The following is a 20849-nucleotide window of genomic DNA, read 5'->3' as shown; positions in this document are numbered from 1 at the left end:
CCTCACTCACACACGGCTCCACATCGCACCTTCCCTGCCTGTGTCACCATACATTTGGAGAGGTCTTAACAGAAAGCAAAAGGGAAGGACAAATGGGTAAAAGGTGGCAAAAGAAGGAAGATAAAAATTTAGATATTTTCTTTCTTTTTACTAGAATGTTTCTTTTCTAACATTTATTTTAATTAAAAAAACACAACAACAACCCTTACCCAAGGGTATGGTTATTGATATTAGAGAGAGAGGGTGAGAGGGAAACATCTATTGGTTGTCTCCCATATTCGCCCCGCCCGACTGAGAATCGAATACTCAATCTGGGTATGCGCGCCCTGACCAGGGATTGGACCTGTAATCTATTGGTGGTGTACTGCTGTACGGGACGATGCTCCAACCAACTGAGCCACCCGGCCAGAGCTAGAATGTCATTTCTTGATGTTGTCTGTCTCTCCTCACCCACTTATGACCAAGCACTATGTATCCTCTGCAGCAGACCCCGTGGAAGACTGCGCCTGAGGAGCTATGTCCCGGGAGACGGGGTTTTGGAGGCTCTCAGGTAGTTCCTGGGGGCTGGTGGGGAGCGCCATTCTGAGTGAAAGGGCTGGCTGGACAGCTGCAAGGTGCTCGGGCCCAAACAGCTGTGAGATGGGGATGGATTCTGGTGCAGAGGGAAAGAGCTGAGGGCTCAGAACCCCTCAGGGCCTAAGAGACTCTTGTACGTCCTGCTGGCTAGTGGGTGAAAGTGGGGGTGGGGACACATGCAGTGGGGAGGGGACAGTCTTTCTCAGGAAAAACCAGCCCAGAGGCATTGCATAGCAACTGTGCCTCTGAACTGGAAATTTCCACCAGAGCAGTGATTCTCAAAGCACAGCTTCCAGACCAGCAGCCTCCGCGTCACCTGGAAACTTGTTGGAAGTGCAGACCCTCAGGCCCCCCGGGACCTACTGTCTCAGAAATGTTGGAGGTGGGCCCAGCAATCTGGGTTTTGAGAAGCTGTCTAGGTGATCCTAATGCCCACGCAAGTTTGAGAACTACTGGGTTATGTGAAGGTGGAGTTTTCCAAATGAGCTGGATTTGGCAGGTGTCTGAGAACCCAAGCAGAAGGCCTGAAAAGACTCAGGCGAGGTGCCCGCTTCCCAGTGTGTTCAAGGTCAGCTGACCAACCTAGTTTTGGCCTTTGTCCTTGGGCTCTGCGTCCCCTGCCCTTTCAAAAGAAATACTGAAGCAGACCAGACCACTGCGTTGGCACAAGATCACACTTTAGTTCAGAGACGCATTTGCATAAATACTTGAAACGGGTCCACCCTGCAGGTGGAAGCCTGGGAGCGTGTGGCTCCCCGCAACCCCGCAGCCCTTCAGGCAACGGATTTTAATACTGAAGAGAGTCGTGATCACTTCTGAAGCCAGCTTAGCAGCTTGCTTTGACATTCGCCGTTGACTCCCCACCCCACACCTATCTTGGACTAAGTTTTTCCCCTCTGAGGTAGATTATTTATAGGGGAAACCAAATAGAAAACATTTTTTTGTTGTTTAACTTTGCTCGTCCTTTGCAAACAGGCTGACTGAGTCTCCTGTTTGGGTCAACAAGTACACTTTCACCTTTTAACCTATGCCCTCTACTTGAACCCAAGCAAGGTCCCGTCCCCTAGAAAGTAGACATTAGGATCTGTTGGCCCATCTTCTCTTCCCCTCCCTGTGCCAAAGGGGCTGGGGCCATGCGAGAGCTGGGTAGGCCATGCCACCTCCACATGTAGAGTCATCATGGTGGGGACACTTGCCTGTACCCCGGCACCCCGAGTCCATGAGCACAAGACTGGCCCCACTGCGCAGGTCACAGAGGGCATGGCTGGCTTCCACAGGGCTTGGCATCCTCGGGTTTCAGAGCCTTGTTGCAGGCGGCAGAGGTCTGGCCGCTGGGGTCCCGGCACTCCACGGTCCGTCGCTGCCAGCCAGCCCCGCAGCTGCTTGAGCACTCAGACCAGTCCCCCAGGACCCACTGTGCATTGAGCAGGGGCTGGATGACGTTTGTGGTTGCTCTCTCTTTGCCGCTCTGTATGCTGAAGTTCATGTCATTAGGAACAAAGAAGGTGTATTTGACTTTGGGGGGAAAGTCCTTACCCGGGACTGTCAGGAGCTGCACGGTCAGAGGCTCAGGCAGGGGCCGGAAGCTCTGCAGCCGCTCCAGGGTGGCAATGGAGCCACTGTACTTCAGGATGGTCCCCTTCACCAAGATGTCCTGCTCTATGGCAGAGATGGCCAGGTTCCCATTGAGCAGGTACTGCCCGTCGGCGGTCTTCAACGCCAGGTAGTTGCCGTCGTTCTGGACCCCTGGGTGGCTCCGTTGTTTCACATCAATGTTTGTGGCACCAGCTGGGATGGTGACGATGTCATTGTAGCCATAACTAGGACAGAAACAGAACAACACCCTTAGGACCAGGAGCTTCCCAGGCCAGAGCCTGAGGAAGCTAACCTGCTGGTGAGGAGGGTGGTAGACAAAAACCAGTAGCAAATAGTTTCGCAGCCACCTCCACATTCCAAATAAATTAGCTGCTGAGGCCGACAGCAATGGTTTGTATGTTGGCTTTGCATGGGCTTCTGCCCTGCCTGGCAACTCCGTTTCAAATGCTGGTGCTAGCCCTGGCTGGCGTAGCTCAGTGGATTGAGCACGGGCTGCGAACCAAAGTGTCGCAGGTTCGATTCCCAGCCAGGGTACATGCCTGGGTTGTAGGCCATGACCCCCCAGCAACCGCACATTGATGTTTCTCTCTCTCTCTCTTTCTCCCTCCATTCCCTCTCTAAAAATAAATAAATAAAAATCTTTAAAAGAAAATCTTAAAAAAATTGCTGGGGCTGAGGCTTTGCATAGGCTTCTGCCGTGCCTGGCAACTCCGTTTCAAATGCTGGGGTTGAGGCTTTGGATGGGTGGATCTTGACAGTAGCACAAGCAGGAAGGCAGCCCAGGGGGCTGAAGACGGCACTGGGGCTGCCAAACCTGGCAGCTCTGGGCTCACATGAGATCTCAAACACATTTAGCTGCTTGCAGTGGTAGAAAACTTTGCTTGGCCACTTTCATACCCAGAGCTCAAACCCACGTGGAAAAATATGTTCCACATACTCATTCCAGAATCTAACGCCTCACCCCACCTCTTAGAGTCACTCGATCTTAGGGCAGGAACCAAGCCCCAGAGGAGTGGGTTTCTTTCTGGATGTGTCCAGATTCCGTGAGCTGTGCTTCTGGGCGCACAGGGTGCTGTTTGGGGAATAGGTTCCAATGTAATTGTAGGGCTTTATGTGAAGTGGAGGAGCGTTAGTTCTTATTCTGATCTTCTGGGCTGAAAGCAGCTGGGTTACACAGGTTGGGAAGAAAGTGAAAAGGACGGAGAGGAGCAGAACCAGTCGGTTCTCTATTTTTGCTTTATGCTCAGCCACTTCCCCAGGGCAGTGTGAAAGCGTGCATGGGCCCATCTGTCTAACGCCCAGGAGGCAGCCGGCTAGGCGACCCCATATCTGAACATCCCACGCCCCAGGCTTCTTTTTTCTACATCCTCTGATTTTAAATTTGGAAAGACCTCCAATTGTCTGCTGTGGGTTGATTCTGTCGATACAGGGAGAGACAGAGGGGCCTGTGTGGCTACATAACACCTGCCCTCCCCTTCCTCCCCAGGTGCCTGCAGCGGCAGGAAGAAGATTGTCCAGGAGTTAAGAAACCTGGGTTCTCTTCCTGGCTGTAACTCGTTATCAGTGTGACCTCAGGAGAGCCAGGTGATCTGACCGAACCTGTTTCTTCACCTGTAAATGGGAGATAACAGTGCTGGCCTTGCCTACCTCAGAAACTTATTTTAGGAATCAAACCAAGCCACACAGGCAAAACACTTAATCAAATATCAGGAGCTTAATAGATGTGGGGCACTGAGCTGTGAGCAAGTGTATGGAGTGCTCAGACTTGGAAGTCACTGAGGTCCCTGAGGTCCCCTGCCCTTGTACCCCCTTCTCTAAAGATCCACCTGCAGGAAGCATAGACTCACCAGGAGGCGGGTGAGGCGGGTGTCCTTCCCAAAACAGGCCTGGAAGAGTTGCTTCCTGGCAAAGGTCCCCGTTACTCAGCGAAGCTCTATTGCCAGTTGACTCAGAGATGATCCACCCCTGTCCATGTGGCCTCTGGCTGCCCTGTGCCTGGTCCTCTCTATGGCCAGTCCCCGTCCTGAGTACTCTGCATGTCCCTTCTCATGACTACTTTACATGACTCCCAGATCCAGAGGACTTCTGAGATTTTGTCAAGAAACGGAAGTTCAGTACTCCCTGGGTATTAAGGAGCAGCCACAATTGAAACCTAGGAAGATGCGATTCCAAAGCCCGTTCTGCTATTCTGCCTCCACGCTGAACTACTAGGGGGCTCACCTTGAGGGGTTGAGGGAACCAGAGATCTTCCTGCACGAGTTGCCTTTGCCTCCACACACCCCACATTTGTCCAGCTTCCTAGGTGAGTCCACCACATGGTCGCAGCCAGCCTTGACACACTGGCCACGGACACAGATGGCCAGAGTCTCTGGGCCACACAGGGTGCCGTCGATCACCTGTAGCAGGGAAGGGAAGGGATAGGGAGGGGAGAGGAGGGGAGGGGAGGGAAGGGGAGGGGAGGGAAGGGAAGGGGAGGGGAGGGAAGACAGGGTGTGGTGAGCACAAACACAGCCCTGGCCCAGGGTGGGGGTGGGGGTGGGGGTGGGGGTGGAGTGGTGACAACAGGTGACTTTCAATCTCATCTATTAATCTGAGTTCTAGGAGGATTCTCACCTTGGCCTCAAACACTTTGAACTCACTCCTCCCCCGGGCTCGACAGAACAACTTGCAGCGGTCCCGGGGAGACACCCCTGCGTACTTGGGGACCCACTGCAGGAGGTTCCCGTCCACGTCAGTGTAATTGTAGGCATTATACTTCTCACACTGCTGCTCCCGAAAGCTCTTCCCTGAAAAGAGTATTGAAAAAGCTCGAAGTTAACATGCTGTGCTGAAGTGGGGCTCCCAGCTGCAGAAAGGCCTGGACTCAGGAGTCTTTCTTCCTCTTGGTTTTGACCAGGCTCAGGACATAGGTTCAGCATCTCCTGGGCCCAGCATTTCTAGGTACACCCCACCTAGAGCCACGTGGGACCCTGATTCACAGAGGCAAGGAAAGGAGCCTCCAGCCTCAGCAAGGCTTTCTGGGATAAATTCCCTTTCCATTTGATGAAGATACTAAGTCTGTTTTACAAATAAATAATCTTTAGGTGAAAATAGGGGACAATTCAGTAAGTGTGGAAAGTGCAGAATGAAATTATATTTTTGGGCCTCTGTTACTGCACCCCAGGTTGACTTCCTCAGTGGCACTGGACACATGGCCATGGACTTCCCGCTACAGCTCAGCTCTGACGGTGCCCTGCGTGCGCCCCACTGGCTGTGATTCTGGCTGTCTTGGGGGGACTCCATCGGCAGGGGCTGGGATCAGCGCCAGCTCAGCGCAGCCCGACTCCCTGCCGCCCCTGCACTAACTGGGCCGGTTTCCACTGGGTGGCACTTGCACGTTCCGGTCTGAGGCTGATCACTGGAGTGTCTGCGGCCTCCGTCGCCCAGCTGTCATCAAATGCTACCAAATTCTGGGCAGTCTGTGAGTCTAAATGTCTCTGTGCCACTCTCACCACCTCGGTCCCCTGCACAAGCCCAAGCCTTGTGGCTTCACTTGGGGCCAGTGCCCAGCCTCCCGCACACAGCTGCCTCCTTTCCCGTCCCGCCTCGTGCTGCTTCCAGAACAATCCATCTGCAGTAAGAGTTTTGCACAGCCCTGAGATTAAGCCTGCTCTTATTGCTGAGCTTCTCCAGCTCAGCTCTGCGCCTGCATGCCCTGTGGGGACTTCGAAACATGGTGGCTGTGCCCCGCTCTGAGTCAGTGCGTCTGAGGGGCCTGGGCCCCGGGTCTCAAAGTTCTTCCCAGGTGACTTGACAGGACAGCTGGCACTGAGAACATCTAGATGCCATTGAATTTTTTTAAAAAAGATATTGTTTATCTATTTTTAGAGAGAGTGAAAGGGAAGGAGAGAGAGAGGGAGAGAAACATCGATTCATTGATTCAGAATGGCTGCTCTGGCTGGGGCGGCCGTAAGTGGCCATTACCATCAGGGGGACATTCCTCCGTGTGGCACGACTGGTACTTGGTTCTCCGGCCCAAGCAGTATCTTCCTCCGTTCTGAGGCTCAGGGTCCTTGCACTCGCGGTGTGAAAACTGAACTCCTCCTCCGCAGGTCCGGGAGCACTCTCCCCAGGGTCCCCAGGGGGCCCAGCCTCCATGCACCATGACCTACAACACACAACGCCACTGAGTCAGCAGCTGAGTTATGACTGGGGGTGGCATGGAGGTCAGTAAACTGCCCTGATCATTCGTTTCATGTCTGTGTGGCCTGCTTGGCTGTCAGCTTCGTGAACACAGAGGCCGTGCTGGGCTTGCTCATGGGGGCTGCCCAGTGTCTGAAACAGAGCTTTGCCCTCAGTATGGTACTCAGTGGTAGCTGTCAAATGAAGCTCTGTTATGGAACTGATGTTGGGTGTGATGCAGCAGTTCTCCACGGGGTCTAGTCTTGTCCCTCAAGGGCAAGTGGAAGGGTTTAGAGACCTTGGGGTTGTTACCGGAAAGGGTCCAGGCTGCTGGCCTCTCATGGGTAGAGGAAGAGGTGCTGCTAAACCTCTAACGACGAATATCCCACAGTGAACCAGACTCCCCCTACACAGACACCTATGCAGCCCCCAGCGTCTCTGGAGCTGAGGTGGGAAGTCCTGGTCCAAAGGAACAGCCACTGGGAGGTGCAGCTGCTCGTCCACCAGCTCCCAGTTCAGGGGCGGGTGTCCTGGGCGATGGACAGAGCTGCTGCCAGCTTGGTCCTGTGAGGACAGAGCTTTGTCACTGGTGCCTTCATAGAGTTTTCAAAATAAAACTGATATTAAAAATGGCATATTTGCTTATATAAAAAATGAAAACACAGAAAAATGTAAAAAAGAAAGTAGAACACTAAAAAAAAAAGTGCTACTACCCAGAAGAAAAACATGGTTATAATTTTAATCAACAGCCTTTCACACTTTGCTTTGAATATTTAATCATAAAGAGGAGGTGTTTTTTGTTTTATGCAGATGGGATGCTGTCACATATATAGTATTTTATGATCTGTCCTTTTCCCTGAAAAATGGATGATCAATAGCATTCCATGATCACCCCAGGTCACCCTGCCCAGGACCGAGCTTCGCTCTGGTGCTGGGTGGGGGAGGTTGCGCGGACCCCCTCCGCCTGCTCCGACGATGCGTGAAGCACTGGCTATGTGAGAGGCTGACGCCTGGGAGCGAAGCTCAGTGTCCACACAGGAGGAGGCTGAGGATGAAGCATGAATTTTACCCCGGCTCAGGCTCAGAGCTAGCGCGGGGCTTACCTGGCCCAGGATGGCTCTTGAGGCTCCGTGCAAAAGACACACATCACTGAGAAGAGCCCTTGGGACAGGGAGTGCCCAGGCCACTCTGGTGATTCAGTGCTGGGCTGGGACCAGGCTCCATAACCCAACAGATGCTGTTTCATAGGGCCGCCTCAGTGACTCGCAGTGAGGGAAATGTGATCAGCCACACAGGCTGGAAGCATTAGGAGCGGCGCAATGAGGCGGATCGCTGAAAACTCTCTGCGGCATTGCCTTGGTTCTCCCTGCACACGCGCTCTGTCCTGGCCAAGGGTTCTCTGCCTGCTGTTGGCGGTCCAATTCCTCCTCCCCCTCCTTTTTGAGTACGGAATTCCCACAACTACTCTCATTTCCCCGACCTCTTAATTATGAATTCTGCTCAGACATGGGTAGGATTGGAATACTTTTCCTTCATTCTGATCGAAAGTTCCTCTCCTGAGTCACTCTTATCTGTTCATAAAAGAATTCCGAACGGCTTCCATGTATTGAATGCCCATGGTCTTCGAGCTGGAGTGTTTCATATTTATCACCAGTCTTCACATCAGCGCCAAGCAATTCCAGATGGGAAGCTCCCCAGACGCCTGTGGCTCTGGTGGCACCATCCATTCACTCTGAGTATGGCTCCGAAGGGCTCCTCTTGTGTTTGCATAAATATGCTTTGCTTTGTTTGTAAGAAGATGAGTGATTTTACTTAGAAGTCATAGTTGCAGCTTGGCCCAGAGTCTCTTAGTTTCTGGCTCTCAAGTGTGGGTTCCCCCTTGAAAACACAGCCCTCCCCTTGCCCTCCACCCCACCTCCGTGTCCCCAAATGGCCACTGCTCACCTTAGGCCTCTCTACTTCCTCCTCAGGAAGACAGCTGCCCTCCCAGCACAGGTGCCCGGGCCCACAGGGTGTCCCATCTGCCCAGGGCAGGCTGCCGTTCTTGGTGTGGCAAAGGGGCTCGGCGCCGTCCATGTGGCACCACAGCTGGGCACAGATGTCCTGGGCAGAGGTGTTGGGACAGTGGCGGAAACCCAGACCAAAGATCTGCTTGCACTGTTGGTCCAGCTCATAAAGTGCCCTCTGCCCCGGGAGGTCTGTCGGGAGGGGCAGGGCAGAGGTGGGGGCGTCGAGGAGACAGTCTCCTGAGGAATGGAGGAAGCAGAGGAACAAGAGTAAGGGGCCAGAGTTTCCCTCTCCAGCTCTCCCTGGCTCCCGTGCTTAGTTCTCAATCCCTCCTAACGGGGTTGAAGGTCTAGATGTCACGCTTTCCTGGACCTTAATCTAAACACTCATCGCTCATCATCTGGATAGAACTTGTCCAATTTTTGACTATTAGTCACAAAATTTATCTTTAGGATTGAATTTCTTTTGTTATCCAGAGCATCTTCTATGATTCAGTGTTTATCTGGGGAATGCCAGTAAACTGTGCTGCTCTTCTACATCACATTATAATCGGGGGTATAAATGAGCTCTTAAAAACCATGGCATGCAAAATACAGCCAAGGTACTGATGTTTGGATAAGCCCTTATTTTTGTGTTGTATTCGGCCCTGCCTCCTTCAAGGAGGAGGCTCCCGAATAAAGTGTTTTCACTGCTTTGCTCCGCAAGTCAAGCCATTCTAACCAGGCCCACCACTCCCACCCTTGACCCCCTGCGAGCTCTCTTTGCCATTTCCAAGCTATCATGTGATGTCTACCCCAGCCAGAACACTCTTCTCTCCTCTGTATTACAAACATCCTTCCGTTCCTTCAAGCTCTGTTCAGACCCACCTCTTCCAGACAGACCTTCCCAGACTAATTCCACCTGCTTCGTGACTGACAATCAAGATTAGCCCGAAGCTCAGCCTGCTGGAAGATGGGGCCTGGAAGAGCCTGAGAAGGCTGTGGCCCCAGAGGAGGGGCAGGGGACAAATCCCTGAAGTCTCTCCTAACCCTCTAAATGGTGATGGTGCTTTGTGGTGGAGCTCAGCCTGGAACGGCGCTACAGTGATCTAAGGAGCTGGCCAGGCAGAGCTCCACAGCTAGCAGCAGGCCAGGGGCGCCTACCGTGCCCGCCGTCCAGGAGCTCCGTGAGGTACATGGCACTGCAGGGGGACCAGGGCAGCGTCTTGTTTAGGTGGACGAAGAGGGGCGCCATCATGTGGTGCTTGCCCATGGGCCCAAAGAGCCGTGCACAGGGCTTGGAGTCATCATGGGGCATGCTGAGCACGTGCCCTGAGGACAGAGAGAGACCCACAGTCTACCCTAAGGGCCGCCCCTGCTCTCCGCCCTGCCCACCCTGCTCCAGGGCGCCCCAGGTGGCCCAGTGCCCCTCCCTCTCCTTATTCCTTAAAGATATTTTCCATTCTGGGTTTTCTCTTCCAGAAAGCTTTCTCAGAGTACTGAGGAATGTTGGTGTCCCTTTATTTTCTGCCTCAGCCTGTCTTAAATCCACAGTCACCTCAATTACTCACTCGCACTCTCTTCACAGTCAATCTTCCCAGAGTTCTGACCCCTTAGCCTGCGTATGGCATCACAACTTTCCTTGGGCATTGGTTTTGATCCAGGACACCATCTTAATATTTTGGCCTTATGCTCAGGGTGCGCATGGAGGAAGCACAGTATGTACTGGCACCTGATCATTCCGACAGAACGACAAGGGGAGCCTGGCTAGCTGTGCGGGCTGCGTAGGCCGCAGAACCTGGGCGAGCCCGGGGTTGGAAGAGGTAGTTCTCTTTGACAGCGCCCGGCAGGCTCGGGCACGGCAGCTCTTACCCAGCTCATGAGCCAGCGTGTAGGCCGCCTGGAGCCCCTCGTCCTCGATCACAGAGCAGCTCTTGTTGGGGTCACAGATTGTGCCAATGTCCGCCACGCCCAGGGTGTCGCACATGCCGTCCTTTCCACAGAAGTTCTGCATGTCGGAGAAAGGGAGAGCATGAGAACAGACATGAAACAGACAGCCTTCCTATTGCTGCTCCCCCTCAGTGGAAGGAAGGCTCCAATCTCTATGTCTTCGCAAAGGACACTCAATTGAGGAAGACTGGAATTCTTTCTGCATAGGTGTGTGCTAGGGCGGGCTGGGACAGCTTGTCTTGGGAGGCAGGACAGCACAGTGGGTAAGAACACTCACCTGCAGCAAGACTACCCGGGCTTGACCAGGGGCGCTGCCACTTTGTGCTACTCTGTGCCACAGTTTCCTCGGCTGTGAAATGGGGGCCTGTACAATAGCACTCGCCTTGTGGAGGAGTGAACAGAGCCTTGTACACATCATCACATTCTCTAGCCTTGAGGAAGCAGTCCGTCTCTGTCACACCAGGTCGGGGGCAGCTTCCTGATCTGGGGAAATCCTGACAATAACTGCCTGGCTACCTGTCCCGACATTTAACAACCGTCCCAGATGGACCTCCTCTCTCCATTCCTGCTCCAGATCCCCCACTGGGCAGGGCGAGCCCATTTCCTCTTGTTATGAGCTCAGTGGACTGCTGGTCACAAACATTTGGAAAAGGGCCCTGTTGAGATTCTTCTCCTTCCCTTGCAAATACCTCACACGAGCCCTCATGACCTCCTCCTCGTGGCTCCACACGCGAGGCTCCTGAGTCCAGCTGGGGCCAGCAGGGAGACATTTCCCATGTTTGGGCAGGCCTCCTGGTCTCCCTCTGATCCACCTGCCCTGCCTCTCCCTCCCCCTTCCCTGGGGTCCTGGGTGCACAGACCTGCCTGGTGAGCAGAATGGCTGTGTCGAAGTGCTCCGGGTGCCGGTCGCTGGGCTGGTTGAAATGCCGTTGCCAGTTGCAGAAGTTGCGCAGTGTCAGCCCCCCATTGTCAGACACTTCGGGGCCCCATTTCTCGTCTTCCACTATCAGCACTTTCACCACCACCAGGTGCACAGAGTTCCTGATGCTGGGGTGCTTGTAGATGCGGGCAGCCACGGACATGAGCGTCAGGATGTGGTTCTGTCGGGAGGAGGTACAGGAAGAGTGAAGGGCTTCGTCTCCTAGCCTGCTGCCTCCCCATGGCCACTGCCGCTAGTTACCCACCCCGCGGGCCTGCTCTGCGCTGAGGGTCTGATCAACGGCATCTTGCTGAAAACCCACACCCTCAAGACCCTTCATTTCCTGTAAAAGACAGTTGTGTCTCAGTAAGTGTCCCAAGATCACACATCTGAGTGTACAGCCGGCATCTGGACCCACAGTGTCTGGCTCCAAAGCGCATGCATTTAACATCGTGTCCAGACACCTGTGGCTACGTGCATCAACAGTCATTAAAATTCAATGAAATTGAAGTTCTAGTTCTTCCATCGCACTGGCCACATTTCAAGTGTGTCAGTATCCATCTATGGCTTGTGGCTACTGTGTTGGACTGAGTGGACGGAACGTTCCATCATCACAGAGAGTTCTATCGGATGAAACTGCCTATTGTGCCTTGACCTTGACACAGCCTTCTCCCTGCCAGCGGCCCTCATTCCCTCCCCATTCGCAGCCCAGAAACAGCGAACTGAGTGCTCCAGGTTAGCAGACTGGCCCTCTTAGAATCCAGCTGAGCATTTTCCTGGTGTCTGCTGGGGTCACCCACCCCTGCTTCAGGATGGGGTCACTGCTCTAAGAATCACTGCTAACAATAGCTACTCTGCTCCAGGCGCAGGGCCCGCACTTCGCCTATGCTGCCCACTGCATGCTCATGATAACTCTGTGCAGGAGGCATTGCCACCCCTACTTCTAGGCCCACACAGCTCTTCCAGACAGCATGCAGCGCAGGCGTGTCTGCCTCTGAGGTCCACACTCTTCCCAGTAAGTTTCCCAGTGCGTGGACTTCTGGTTTTTGCCTGGACAGCCCTGAAGCGTTTATTCCCTTCTGCCTGGGGCGTTGGAGAACCCGGTGGGCCTAATGAGGCCCAGATGCTCAGACTCACACCTGCTGTCGGCCCCACCCAGGCCAGCTGAGACAGTCCACGTCACTGCCTGGCCGCCATCCTGTCCCAGGCTGCCAGCTGCTCCCACGGCTGTGTTGGAGGCCAGACTGGAGCTCACTCTCCTGCCTCCGGGACCCCTGAAAGTGAATTCTCTTGGGTTGTTTTACAGAAGAGACAAAGGGGCTGAGGCACGTGTGCCTGCAGCCATGAGTGTGGCCGGCTGAGCAGCCACTTGCTTGCCCTGCTCCCTGTTCTCAGGGCACCGTCTCTGCAACTCTCCTTTTCTCTCCCTGGTGGTCTGGATGGCAGGAGTGAAAGGAGGGTAAAGGAGAGTGAAAAGCTAGAGAGGGACATTCTATCGTTTGAGGCCGTGTGTGGGAGTTCCAGATGAATCCCATCATTTATGAATGGGATCTGTCTGTTCACCTCACAGGCAACAAGCCAGGTATTTTGTAAGCCCTACAAACAGGGGTTGGCAGGTTCCTGAGGGTGTCAAGTACTCCAGCTATGTTTAGGCTGATGCAAACATCTTATCAGCAAAGCTAAAACTTGGCATTTGCTCTTGGAGTTGAATTCCTAAGGGAACAAAGCAATCACATCATTATGCAACTGGGGGTGAGGGCTGAGGAATGGTAGCTTGCTGAGGACACTTCCTGTCCAGGTTTTCACAGCTCCCAGGGGCAGAACGAGTCTCTTGGTCTCTTACCCGAGGAAGGTCCAGGGTCTGCTGGGCCAGGGGCCAACTCCTGAGATTTCTTCCCAGGCAACCTGAAACTCCCTTCATGAGAGTTTGCCCCTTTGAGTCCTGATTTTATAATTTTAAAACTGGGGAGATGATGTCTTATAAAGAAGGTGTGAAGAGAAGAGGTACCAGCTGCTCACCGCTGGTCCCAGAAAAATATATAGAGAACCGAAGACTGGAGGCTTCAGAAGGCTCTGTGATCCTGCGCTGCTGCACCACCGATGGGTGAGGCAGCGGCGATGTTGCCCAACACCACGGTTTGCAGGGAGTCTCTGCCTTCACAGTTCAGGTAGCTCGGAGCACCTTCTCCAGACGACAAATTGCTGTTGGGCTGAGCTGGCTTGAGAGCCATTTCCCTTTAAGACAGTGGGCTCGACTCGAGGACATTGACGGTCCTTCTGGCTGCCATCTCAGAAGACAGTTTCCATTGCACGCTGCAGAAGGGTTGCAGCCTGGGTCCAGTGTTTCTGTTAAAATGCCCACTTATCTCCTTTTATCCACCCCACTGCGCTTTTGGAGAGGGGAAGGGTCACCATCCCCACCGTAGCTCCTCTGAGAAACAGTGGCAGGAATGCCTGATGCTGGCAGCGCGTCTTACAGTTTCCCGTGGGGAGGGACCCCTGGGCCTCGGTGGGGTGGTGGCCCTGAGTCAGCGAGCTTCTTCTGATTCTCAGCCAACCCTGAGTTACGGTTCCACGGGGAGTGGACTCCAGAGCCATGAAAGAAAAGGTCAGATGGCTCGCTCCACCACCTGCTGTCTATTTATAGCTCCCTGCACACCAGAGCAGGCTGCTTGCTGAGGTATGTGAGTAAGGTTGTACCCTGGTGGAGTGGGGTCCCAATACAGCAGGTAATCTCCACCAAACACGACAGGCAAGTTGGACAGTCCCCATGGCCAGCCCTGCTTTTGAATGACTTGGGAATCTGCCACCCTTAATTCTCGTTGAGGAAGGCGGGGCATCTTTCAGGGAGCCTTCTTCTCCATTGGCTGCCCCAGGACCTGGAAGAGAGAAAACCACCCGGCCGGCCGGCTGGGCTGGAACACAGCCCTCTTTGATCCTTTGAGCTACAAACAAGCAGATCCCATCCCAGAGCTCTGGTGCAGCCAAAGCCACGAGGGTGGGAGTCGGGGGGCGGCTGGGCCTGGGTCTGGGTCAAATGTATTTCTAGCAACTTCCGTTCACAGTGCCACCTGTTATGCTTTGGTCGTTTGCTCTTTGCACTGTGGGTCCTTCTGCTTTGCCCTGCAGCATGCCGGGACTGGTAAGGAGAGGAAGTGAGGAAACATGGAGACCCCCTCTGACTTCAGCAACCAGTGCCATACCAGTGCCATTTCCTGGTTTCCTTCTGGGCATGTCTCTAGGGCCTGGGACTCTCTCTCCTGAGGAGGAGGTTGGGGAGAGGCAAAGGACAAGGAAAGAAGAGAGGCTCCTGCACCAGTGCCCTTCATTTCTCCTCATTTGCAAAACAACTGGAACAAGGTCACCTCCCCAGCACACGCTTAACAGAACCGCAAGGAGGCGAGCATAATGCTGTGAGCCAAGCCAGCTGGAAAGGGAAACCTCTCTGCCATGTGGGACAGCAGGGATGACATAGCAGTGGTTGCTATGGGACCACACTGCCCTCCTACTCTGACAAATGCCATCGCCAAAGGCAACTCTATGGTCAGCTGTGTTTTGTTGAACACCCACTATGTGCCAGGCACTGGGTCAACTGCTTTCCATATTTTACTGTAACCTCAACACAGTACTAGGACATTGGTATAGTTATTCTTATTTTGCTGGTGAAAACGGAGGTACACAGATATCAGTACCTTGCTCAAGGACACAGTGATTTCCATTTGAATCATCACACTGACTGTCCCCTCTTTGCTGCCTCGAGGAAAACTACACCGCAGCTGAGACAAACACAAAGCCTGCGAGCAGGCAAGCTTGCCCTGAGCTCGTCTAGCACACTTCCCATCTCCCCTCCCCCGGCAGGCGGGAAAGGCAAATCAAAACCCTTAGAATATGAAGGCATTTTCTTTGGGAAATACTTCGCATTGTCGATCATTCTGACTGCAGCAGACAAAAGAGATGGAAAAGACTCACCCTTTGGCCAGTGGGAGAACACAGTTCACAGGTATACAACACTTGTCTTTCATCCATGAAGACTTGGGCGGCTCCCGAGAGAGTGGGGCATGCGTCTATTTCTGTTATTTCCCAAAGCAGGACATTTTTGACAATTGGACATGGTACTAAATGGGACTATGCTGGGCACAGTGGGATACATGGTCACTTCAGAGTTCGGGCTATAGGGACTTTTTCCCCAGAGAGTGTGGTTAAAGGGGAGACGAAATGGCTATCTATGACTTAGCCTTTCCCTAAAATCACTCGCTAGTCCCTTGACATCTTGGGAAACCTCTGGTCTGCTCTGGGGACAATGAATGTCACTCCCAGGACCCTCTCTGCTGAGAAGAGGATTCAGAAGCTCAGTCGGCAGCTGATCCACTGGCAGGACAGATTTCCCAGACGGAGCGTGGGTGCTGCTCGGCCCCCACTCACTCCTCTCCTGCTCCAGTTTCATCCAGAGAGCAATTAGCAGCCGCCGGATGCAGACAGAGTTAATGGTCTCTTCCGAGGTGGTCTGTCCTTTCAGAAAGCCCCTTTGTCTGGGCCCCTTCACTCTGAAACCAGATAAGAAGGTGGGAAGCAGGGGCCCCTCTGTCAAGGGATTAAGTGAATTCAAGTGTACGGAGCTCTGGAAAACTTCATTGTCACTCGGTGGTGAGACCTGGTTCTCTCTTTTGGCTTTTGTGGTGGTTCCTTCTCTGTATCGGGCTTGGCGGGGCGTCTGTGGGCTTGCTGTGTTCAAGGACCAGTTCCCACAGTTTGGACAAGTGTCAGGCAGTCGGAAGAGTCACAGCACCCTCCTCCCCACCCAGCTCAAGGCCTCTTTGCACAAAAAGGAGCCCCATGCTCAGCTTCAGGAGACTGGGGTTGCCACTCAGCCCTGCCGCTTACTTCCTGGCTGTGTGACCTGGAGAAGATCACTCATGCTCTGTGAGCTGCACCTTCTTCATCGAAGTCCCTCACGGGTATTTCCATGGAGGCGGCACATGGGAACCACTCTGAACAGAACATACTCAGAGCGGTTTCTGTACACAGTGCTGAATTTTCCAGGAGATTCATCATGAAGCAGCCTCACAGAATACATAGTCCAGGGGTCTCTCTTCACAGAGGAGGAAATCTAAGCCCTTGAGGGGATAAAATCTCTCCTCATCCTCGTCATGTCCCTAGTTGCTAATACACCCCCAAGTGTCTCCATCGGTGTGCAGGAAGTCTCCAGGAGACTCCTTGGAGAGTTACTTATAAAGGTCTGGATTCTATTTCAGGGAAGGGTCTGGGCAGGCAAGGTCTTGGAGAACCAGGACTTGACATTCATTCTTGGCTGGTCTCATGGGCACTTTCAGGAAGCCCAGGGAACTGAATTGAGAAGTTCAAGTTCATCCTGTGGTATCTCCACAGCTGGTGAGCAGTCAGAGCAGAGGGGCCGGTGGGCGGTCATAAAATCAGTTGTGCCTCAGCCCCTGCCCACCCCAGCAGGAGTGTTGGTGGGTTGGGACATAATGAGACTGAGGAGGAAGTGGCAGGGTTGGCCTAGCTGAGAGAGGACTTTTCTGTGAGCCATGAGACCTAACTGTAGATTCCCTGGGGAGAGGAGCTCAGCCTTCACAGGTGCTGATGCCCATTCTGATGTGCTCTCTTGACCAGGGCTGGCTGGGTGCAGAGGTATGAGCCTGCGAATGCACATGGAGGGGGAGGGGGTGGGATACGCATGTGCTAGGCCATCCAGCCAGGTATCACATGAGGCATCATACAGGGCAGCTCTGTAAAGAGCGAGCCAACTTGTCTGGTGCAGCAAACCTGGGTCAGAATGCAGCCCAGCCTCCTGCGTCAGGGGCCCGGGCATCCTGGAGCCCCACACCCAATCAAGGATGCCTTTAGTTGGCTCTGGTATCTGCAGAGGCTATTCCTGGAGGCAAATACTCAGTATCTCAAGGGTCTAAGTGAACAGCTCAGAGAGCAAGATGGTAGGAAGGTATGAGGAAGGACATTTCGGCTCCAGAGATCGCCAAGCAATTGCTTTTCCTGCTGCTTCTCTGTGCTCTTGTTATTTGGACCCCTGGTTCACAAGCTTGTCAGACACTGGTCCACATGGGGTGGGGGGTGGGCTCAGCAGTTCAGCTCTGGGTTTGCAATGAATGTACTTCAGCCTCTTTCTGGTGTTGTCCCCTAGTAGCCAGGCATGTGAAAGAAACTCCCCTGTTGAGGGCTTGCCGGGCAGGCAGAGAAACAGATACTAAGTCAGTGTAGACACAAAGCCTGTGGGCAGGCCATCTTGCCCACTTGCAGCTGTCTTGCCACGCTCTGGGACAGGTGAACGACATGACAGGCATGTGCAGAGGAGCCTGCCCAGGGTTCAACCCGCCCCCGCAGTAGCCAGAGCAGCAGCCACATGGACCTCTCACCGCCCCTCAGTGCTTCCCATCCTACTATCCAGAATGCATTTCCCAGTGACAGCCACGTGGGAAAGATGGGGTGAGAAACAGAAGGGCCAATCGCGCCTCGTCTGGACTGCTCTGCACAGGTGATGACGAAGTGCTCGGTGCCTCCAACAGTCAAGCACAGGCTGAGCCTGGAATAGGTCCCCAGCCAAGACTGGCATCACTGAAAAAGCACGAGCCGAGCCACAGCAGCGCCCGTGATCCCTGTTTCAGAGCGCTGTTCCCGCAGGCCAGTTCTCCTCCGCCTGTTCCCCAGGAAGAAGCGGTGCAGCCCCTGCACTTTGCCGGCTCTGTGGGGGAGACACTGGGGCCAGGGCAACACAGACACTCCTGCCTGGCTCGCACCACCTTTCCATCTAGTTAGAAACCATCTGGCTACAGGGGCTATCCCTGGGACACAGTTTTCCTGCCCTGGCTCAGTAGAGAGCTGTCTGGCCTTAGAGTAGCTGGGGCGGACCAAGTATACTTCTGGTGCCACCAGCGGCAGTAACTGAAAGAGATCACACACCCTCCCCTCCCGCGCTTTCCACTGAAGCGTCAGTTTCCCGCACTGAGCCCCCAGGCAGAAATCCTGTTCCCTCCCTTTGGTGCTGATCCTGGTGCTGCCAAGATCTGCAGGGCTGAGCGCCAGGTTGGCAAGGTAGTCCCCGCCCCCTGATCAGAACCAGCTGGGCACAGAGAAGTGGGGCAGCCCCTCTCCAGCGTCAGTTCCCTCCAAACAATGTCTTTTATTTACGGCAAACTCAGTTCTGTATGCAAGGGAATGAAATAGCCACATCTTTCTGTGGGAGCCCCTCAGGAGACAGTAGAGGGCTGAGAAACAGTTCTTCCAAAACTTTCAGTTTTCATCGCTGTTGGGAGAGGCAGGTGCCTGGGGTGCCTTAAAACCCATTTCAGTTCAGTTTGCCGAGTGCTGCAGGAGGTTGGGGATGGGAGGAATGGGGGCGAGCAGCCGAGAGGGGGAAGCGCTGGGACCTCCACCCTAAATTGGAAGGGACGTTGTGGGGAGGGGCAGTAGGTAGCGGATGTCAGAGGTTAAGCAAAGAGTCCCTGAAGTTTCTCAGAAAGGAAAGGACCTTGCCTGGGGCAGGTCTTGGCAGAGTGAGGAACGTGAAGGGTTTTCTCAGAGGGACCGAGAAGGGAAGAATTTGGAGACTCTAGGAGGTGACTGGGGACCTCCGGGCAAAGTGAGTCCTACCTGCAGGTCGGTTCCATAGAAGGCTGCCATAGACGCGTCAGCCACCAGTAGCGTCTCCACGAAGCGAGCCTCAGACACAAACCGCTTGGTCCTACTCGCGCCCCCCAGGGGGGACAGCAGCTCGCCCGCGCCTTCCGACTCCTCTTCGCCTTCCTCCTCCCGTGCCTCCTCCTCCTCTTCCTTCTCAAGCTCGTCGTCTCTGTACTGCCTCTGACCGTCACCCTCAGGTCCTCGAGGGAGGGGGTGGGGCTGGGCGCCGCGCGCCCCCAGGCCCCAGTGCTGCAGGCGGTGCGGCCGGTGCAGGGAGTCCCCCGCGCCCTGCGGCTGGATGGTGAACTCCTCGCCATCCAGCAGGAAGGAGCCGCTCAGTCCGCCGCACAGGCTGACGGCTGCCAGAGACTCCGGCTCGCCGTTCACTGTGCCCGAGAAGAAGCAGTCACGCAGCTCGCGCTCGCCCCCGGCAGCCCCGGCGGAGCTCCCTAGGCGCTCGATCTTGAACTCCGGCGCCAGGAAGCTGGCGTCGGGCGCCAGGCGCAGCACGAAGTTCTGGCCGAAGGCGGACAGGTGGAGCGCCAGCTCGTCCGCGTCGGCCGCCCACCGCGTGGGCACCACCAGCTCCGAGGCCGGGTCCCGGGCTCCGGGCCGGGCCGGGGCGCCGAGGGCGAGCGGCTGCAGCAGCAGCAGCAGCAGCAGCAGCAGGAGCGGCGGCCACTGGGGAGCGGCGCGGGGCATGGGGGCTCCGGCTGCGGCGCTCGAGAGGGAACAAGCCGCCGGGCGCGGGCAGGTGCTGGCGGCGCACGCAGTGCCCGGCTGCTCCCTCTAGGAAAAAGGAAATCAATCAGGTCGTTGGGTGACTCAGCCCGTGGGGACCTGGCCGCTGCGAGGTCCCCTGGCGGCCCCTCCGGCCCCGCAGCCCGCTCCTCTGCGCCCGCCCGCCGATCCGAGCGCGAGCAACTGGCGCCCCGAGCCGCGCGCGCCCGCCCTCCACCCTGCCTCCTCCCCACCCCGGGAAGCACCGAGTGGGCTGCCGAGCCCTTTGTATTTATACTTCCTTCCCGGCTTTGACATAAGAGGTTTATTTTTGATATCTCACTATTCCCGTTTCCCCTCCCCTGGGATCGGAGTGAGAAACTGAAAAGAGGGAGCGAGAGAAGAAAAAAAAAAATTTGGATGAAATGTAAAACCAATCAGGAGTCAGCGAGACTCGCTCCCCTCTCTACCCCTCCCTCCTGAAGTGTCAACTCCAACTTTTTTCCCCTTCCCTTCACGCGCGGTCCCGCATTAACTCCTACGGTGCTGGACTGGACCTTCAGGCAGGGTCCTTGGGGAGATCCCAGTCACTCTCTCTCCTCAAAGGTCAAGTGCCCAGGATACATCCTCGAAGTGACTCCTGCCTTGGCCCCAGTGACAGTATTCAGATCCCTGCAGAGTCGCTCTGGGCATCTGATTGTGTAGAAGAGAGCTCTCCTCTGGAGAAGGTTCCAGAGTTTTTAATTGTGGAACAAAAGAGAGAGGTGGGAAAGGTCCTATTCATGCTACCCACCAAGCTGGGGATGGGGGGGAAATACCACCTAGTTAACCGACCCCAGGACTCTGCTACTGTCCCTTCCAGGGGCTGGCAGGGCAGAACCTAGCACAGCGGTAAATGACCAGAAGAGAGGTTGGCAGCAAAGTGGGATCACCCAGAGGGAAGGCAGAGCTTTTCTTAGGAGGGCAGCAGATCACCAGCAGCTGCGTGTCTGGTCCTGAAAACTGGATTGGGACACTGCTCAGTTTCCTCCGGAGGACTTCACGAAAGGTGGCCTATGGGTCACCTCTCATACAAATTAGTATGAGAGTCGTTCCATTCTGTTGCACACTGCCACCTCCCCCTAGGATGAGGTGATTGACACCCAAAGAGAGGAATGACATGGTCTGTAGTCCTCCCCCAGACGCCAGAAGGCAGCACTTCACGGCACCCCAGTCTTAACAGCACAGGTCTGGAGATCGGATTCAAGGTCCTGTCTCTGAGGATAGGCTCTGGAGTCACTCCTTTCTGT

The 20849-nt window shown here is 54.8% G+C and overlaps 1 protein-coding gene across 1 annotated transcript; it reads right to left on the bottom strand.

Moving 5' to 3' along the window:
• Positions 1-249: 249 nt before the first annotated feature.
• On the bottom strand, positions 250-19763 carry ADAMTS8 (ADAM metallopeptidase with thrombospondin type 1 motif 8). Its single transcript, XM_045860251.1, has 9 exons — positions 18811-19763; positions 11129-11368; positions 10191-10326; positions 9483-9650; positions 8278-8579; positions 6136-6319; positions 4786-4958; positions 4393-4568; positions 250-2396 (listed from the first exon to the last, which is right to left on the bottom strand). The coding sequence occupies exons 1-9, from the start codon at positions 19540-19542 to the stop codon at positions 1826-1828; spliced, it is 2682 nt and encodes an 893-aa protein (XP_045716207.1). The 5' UTR covers positions 19543-19763; the 3' UTR covers positions 250-1825.
• Between the last annotated feature and the right edge of the window lie 1086 nt (positions 19764-20849).

Source organism: Phyllostomus hastatus, unplaced genomic scaffold (genome assembly GCF_019186645.2).
Source record: "Phyllostomus hastatus isolate PE091 unplaced genomic scaffold, TTU_PhHast_1.1 phas_scaffold_193, whole genome shotgun sequence".
Taxonomy (NCBI): Eukaryota; Metazoa; Chordata; class Mammalia; order Chiroptera; family Phyllostomidae; genus Phyllostomus; species Phyllostomus hastatus.
The sequence above is the reverse complement of the archived record's forward strand: the minus strand, read 5'-3'. Positions and strand labels throughout refer to the sequence as shown.

What these genes read in the sequence shown, in the direction of transcription:
- ADAMTS8 (XM_045860251.1), bottom strand. Translation starts at nt 19,542, where the DNA reads ATGCCCCGCGCCGCTCCCCAGTGGCCGCCGCTCCTGCTGCTGCTGCTG. An exon ending in TCTATGGAACCGACCTGCAG is followed by an intron (nt 11,369 to 18,810) that starts GTAGGACTCACT and finishes TCCTCCCGACAG; the next exon opens with AACCACATCCTGACGCTCAT. An exon ending in GGTTCCCTCAACCCCTCAAG is followed by an intron (nt 2,397 to 4,392) that starts GTGAGCCCCCTA and finishes TTTCTGTCCTAG; the next exon opens with TTATGGCTACAATGACATCG.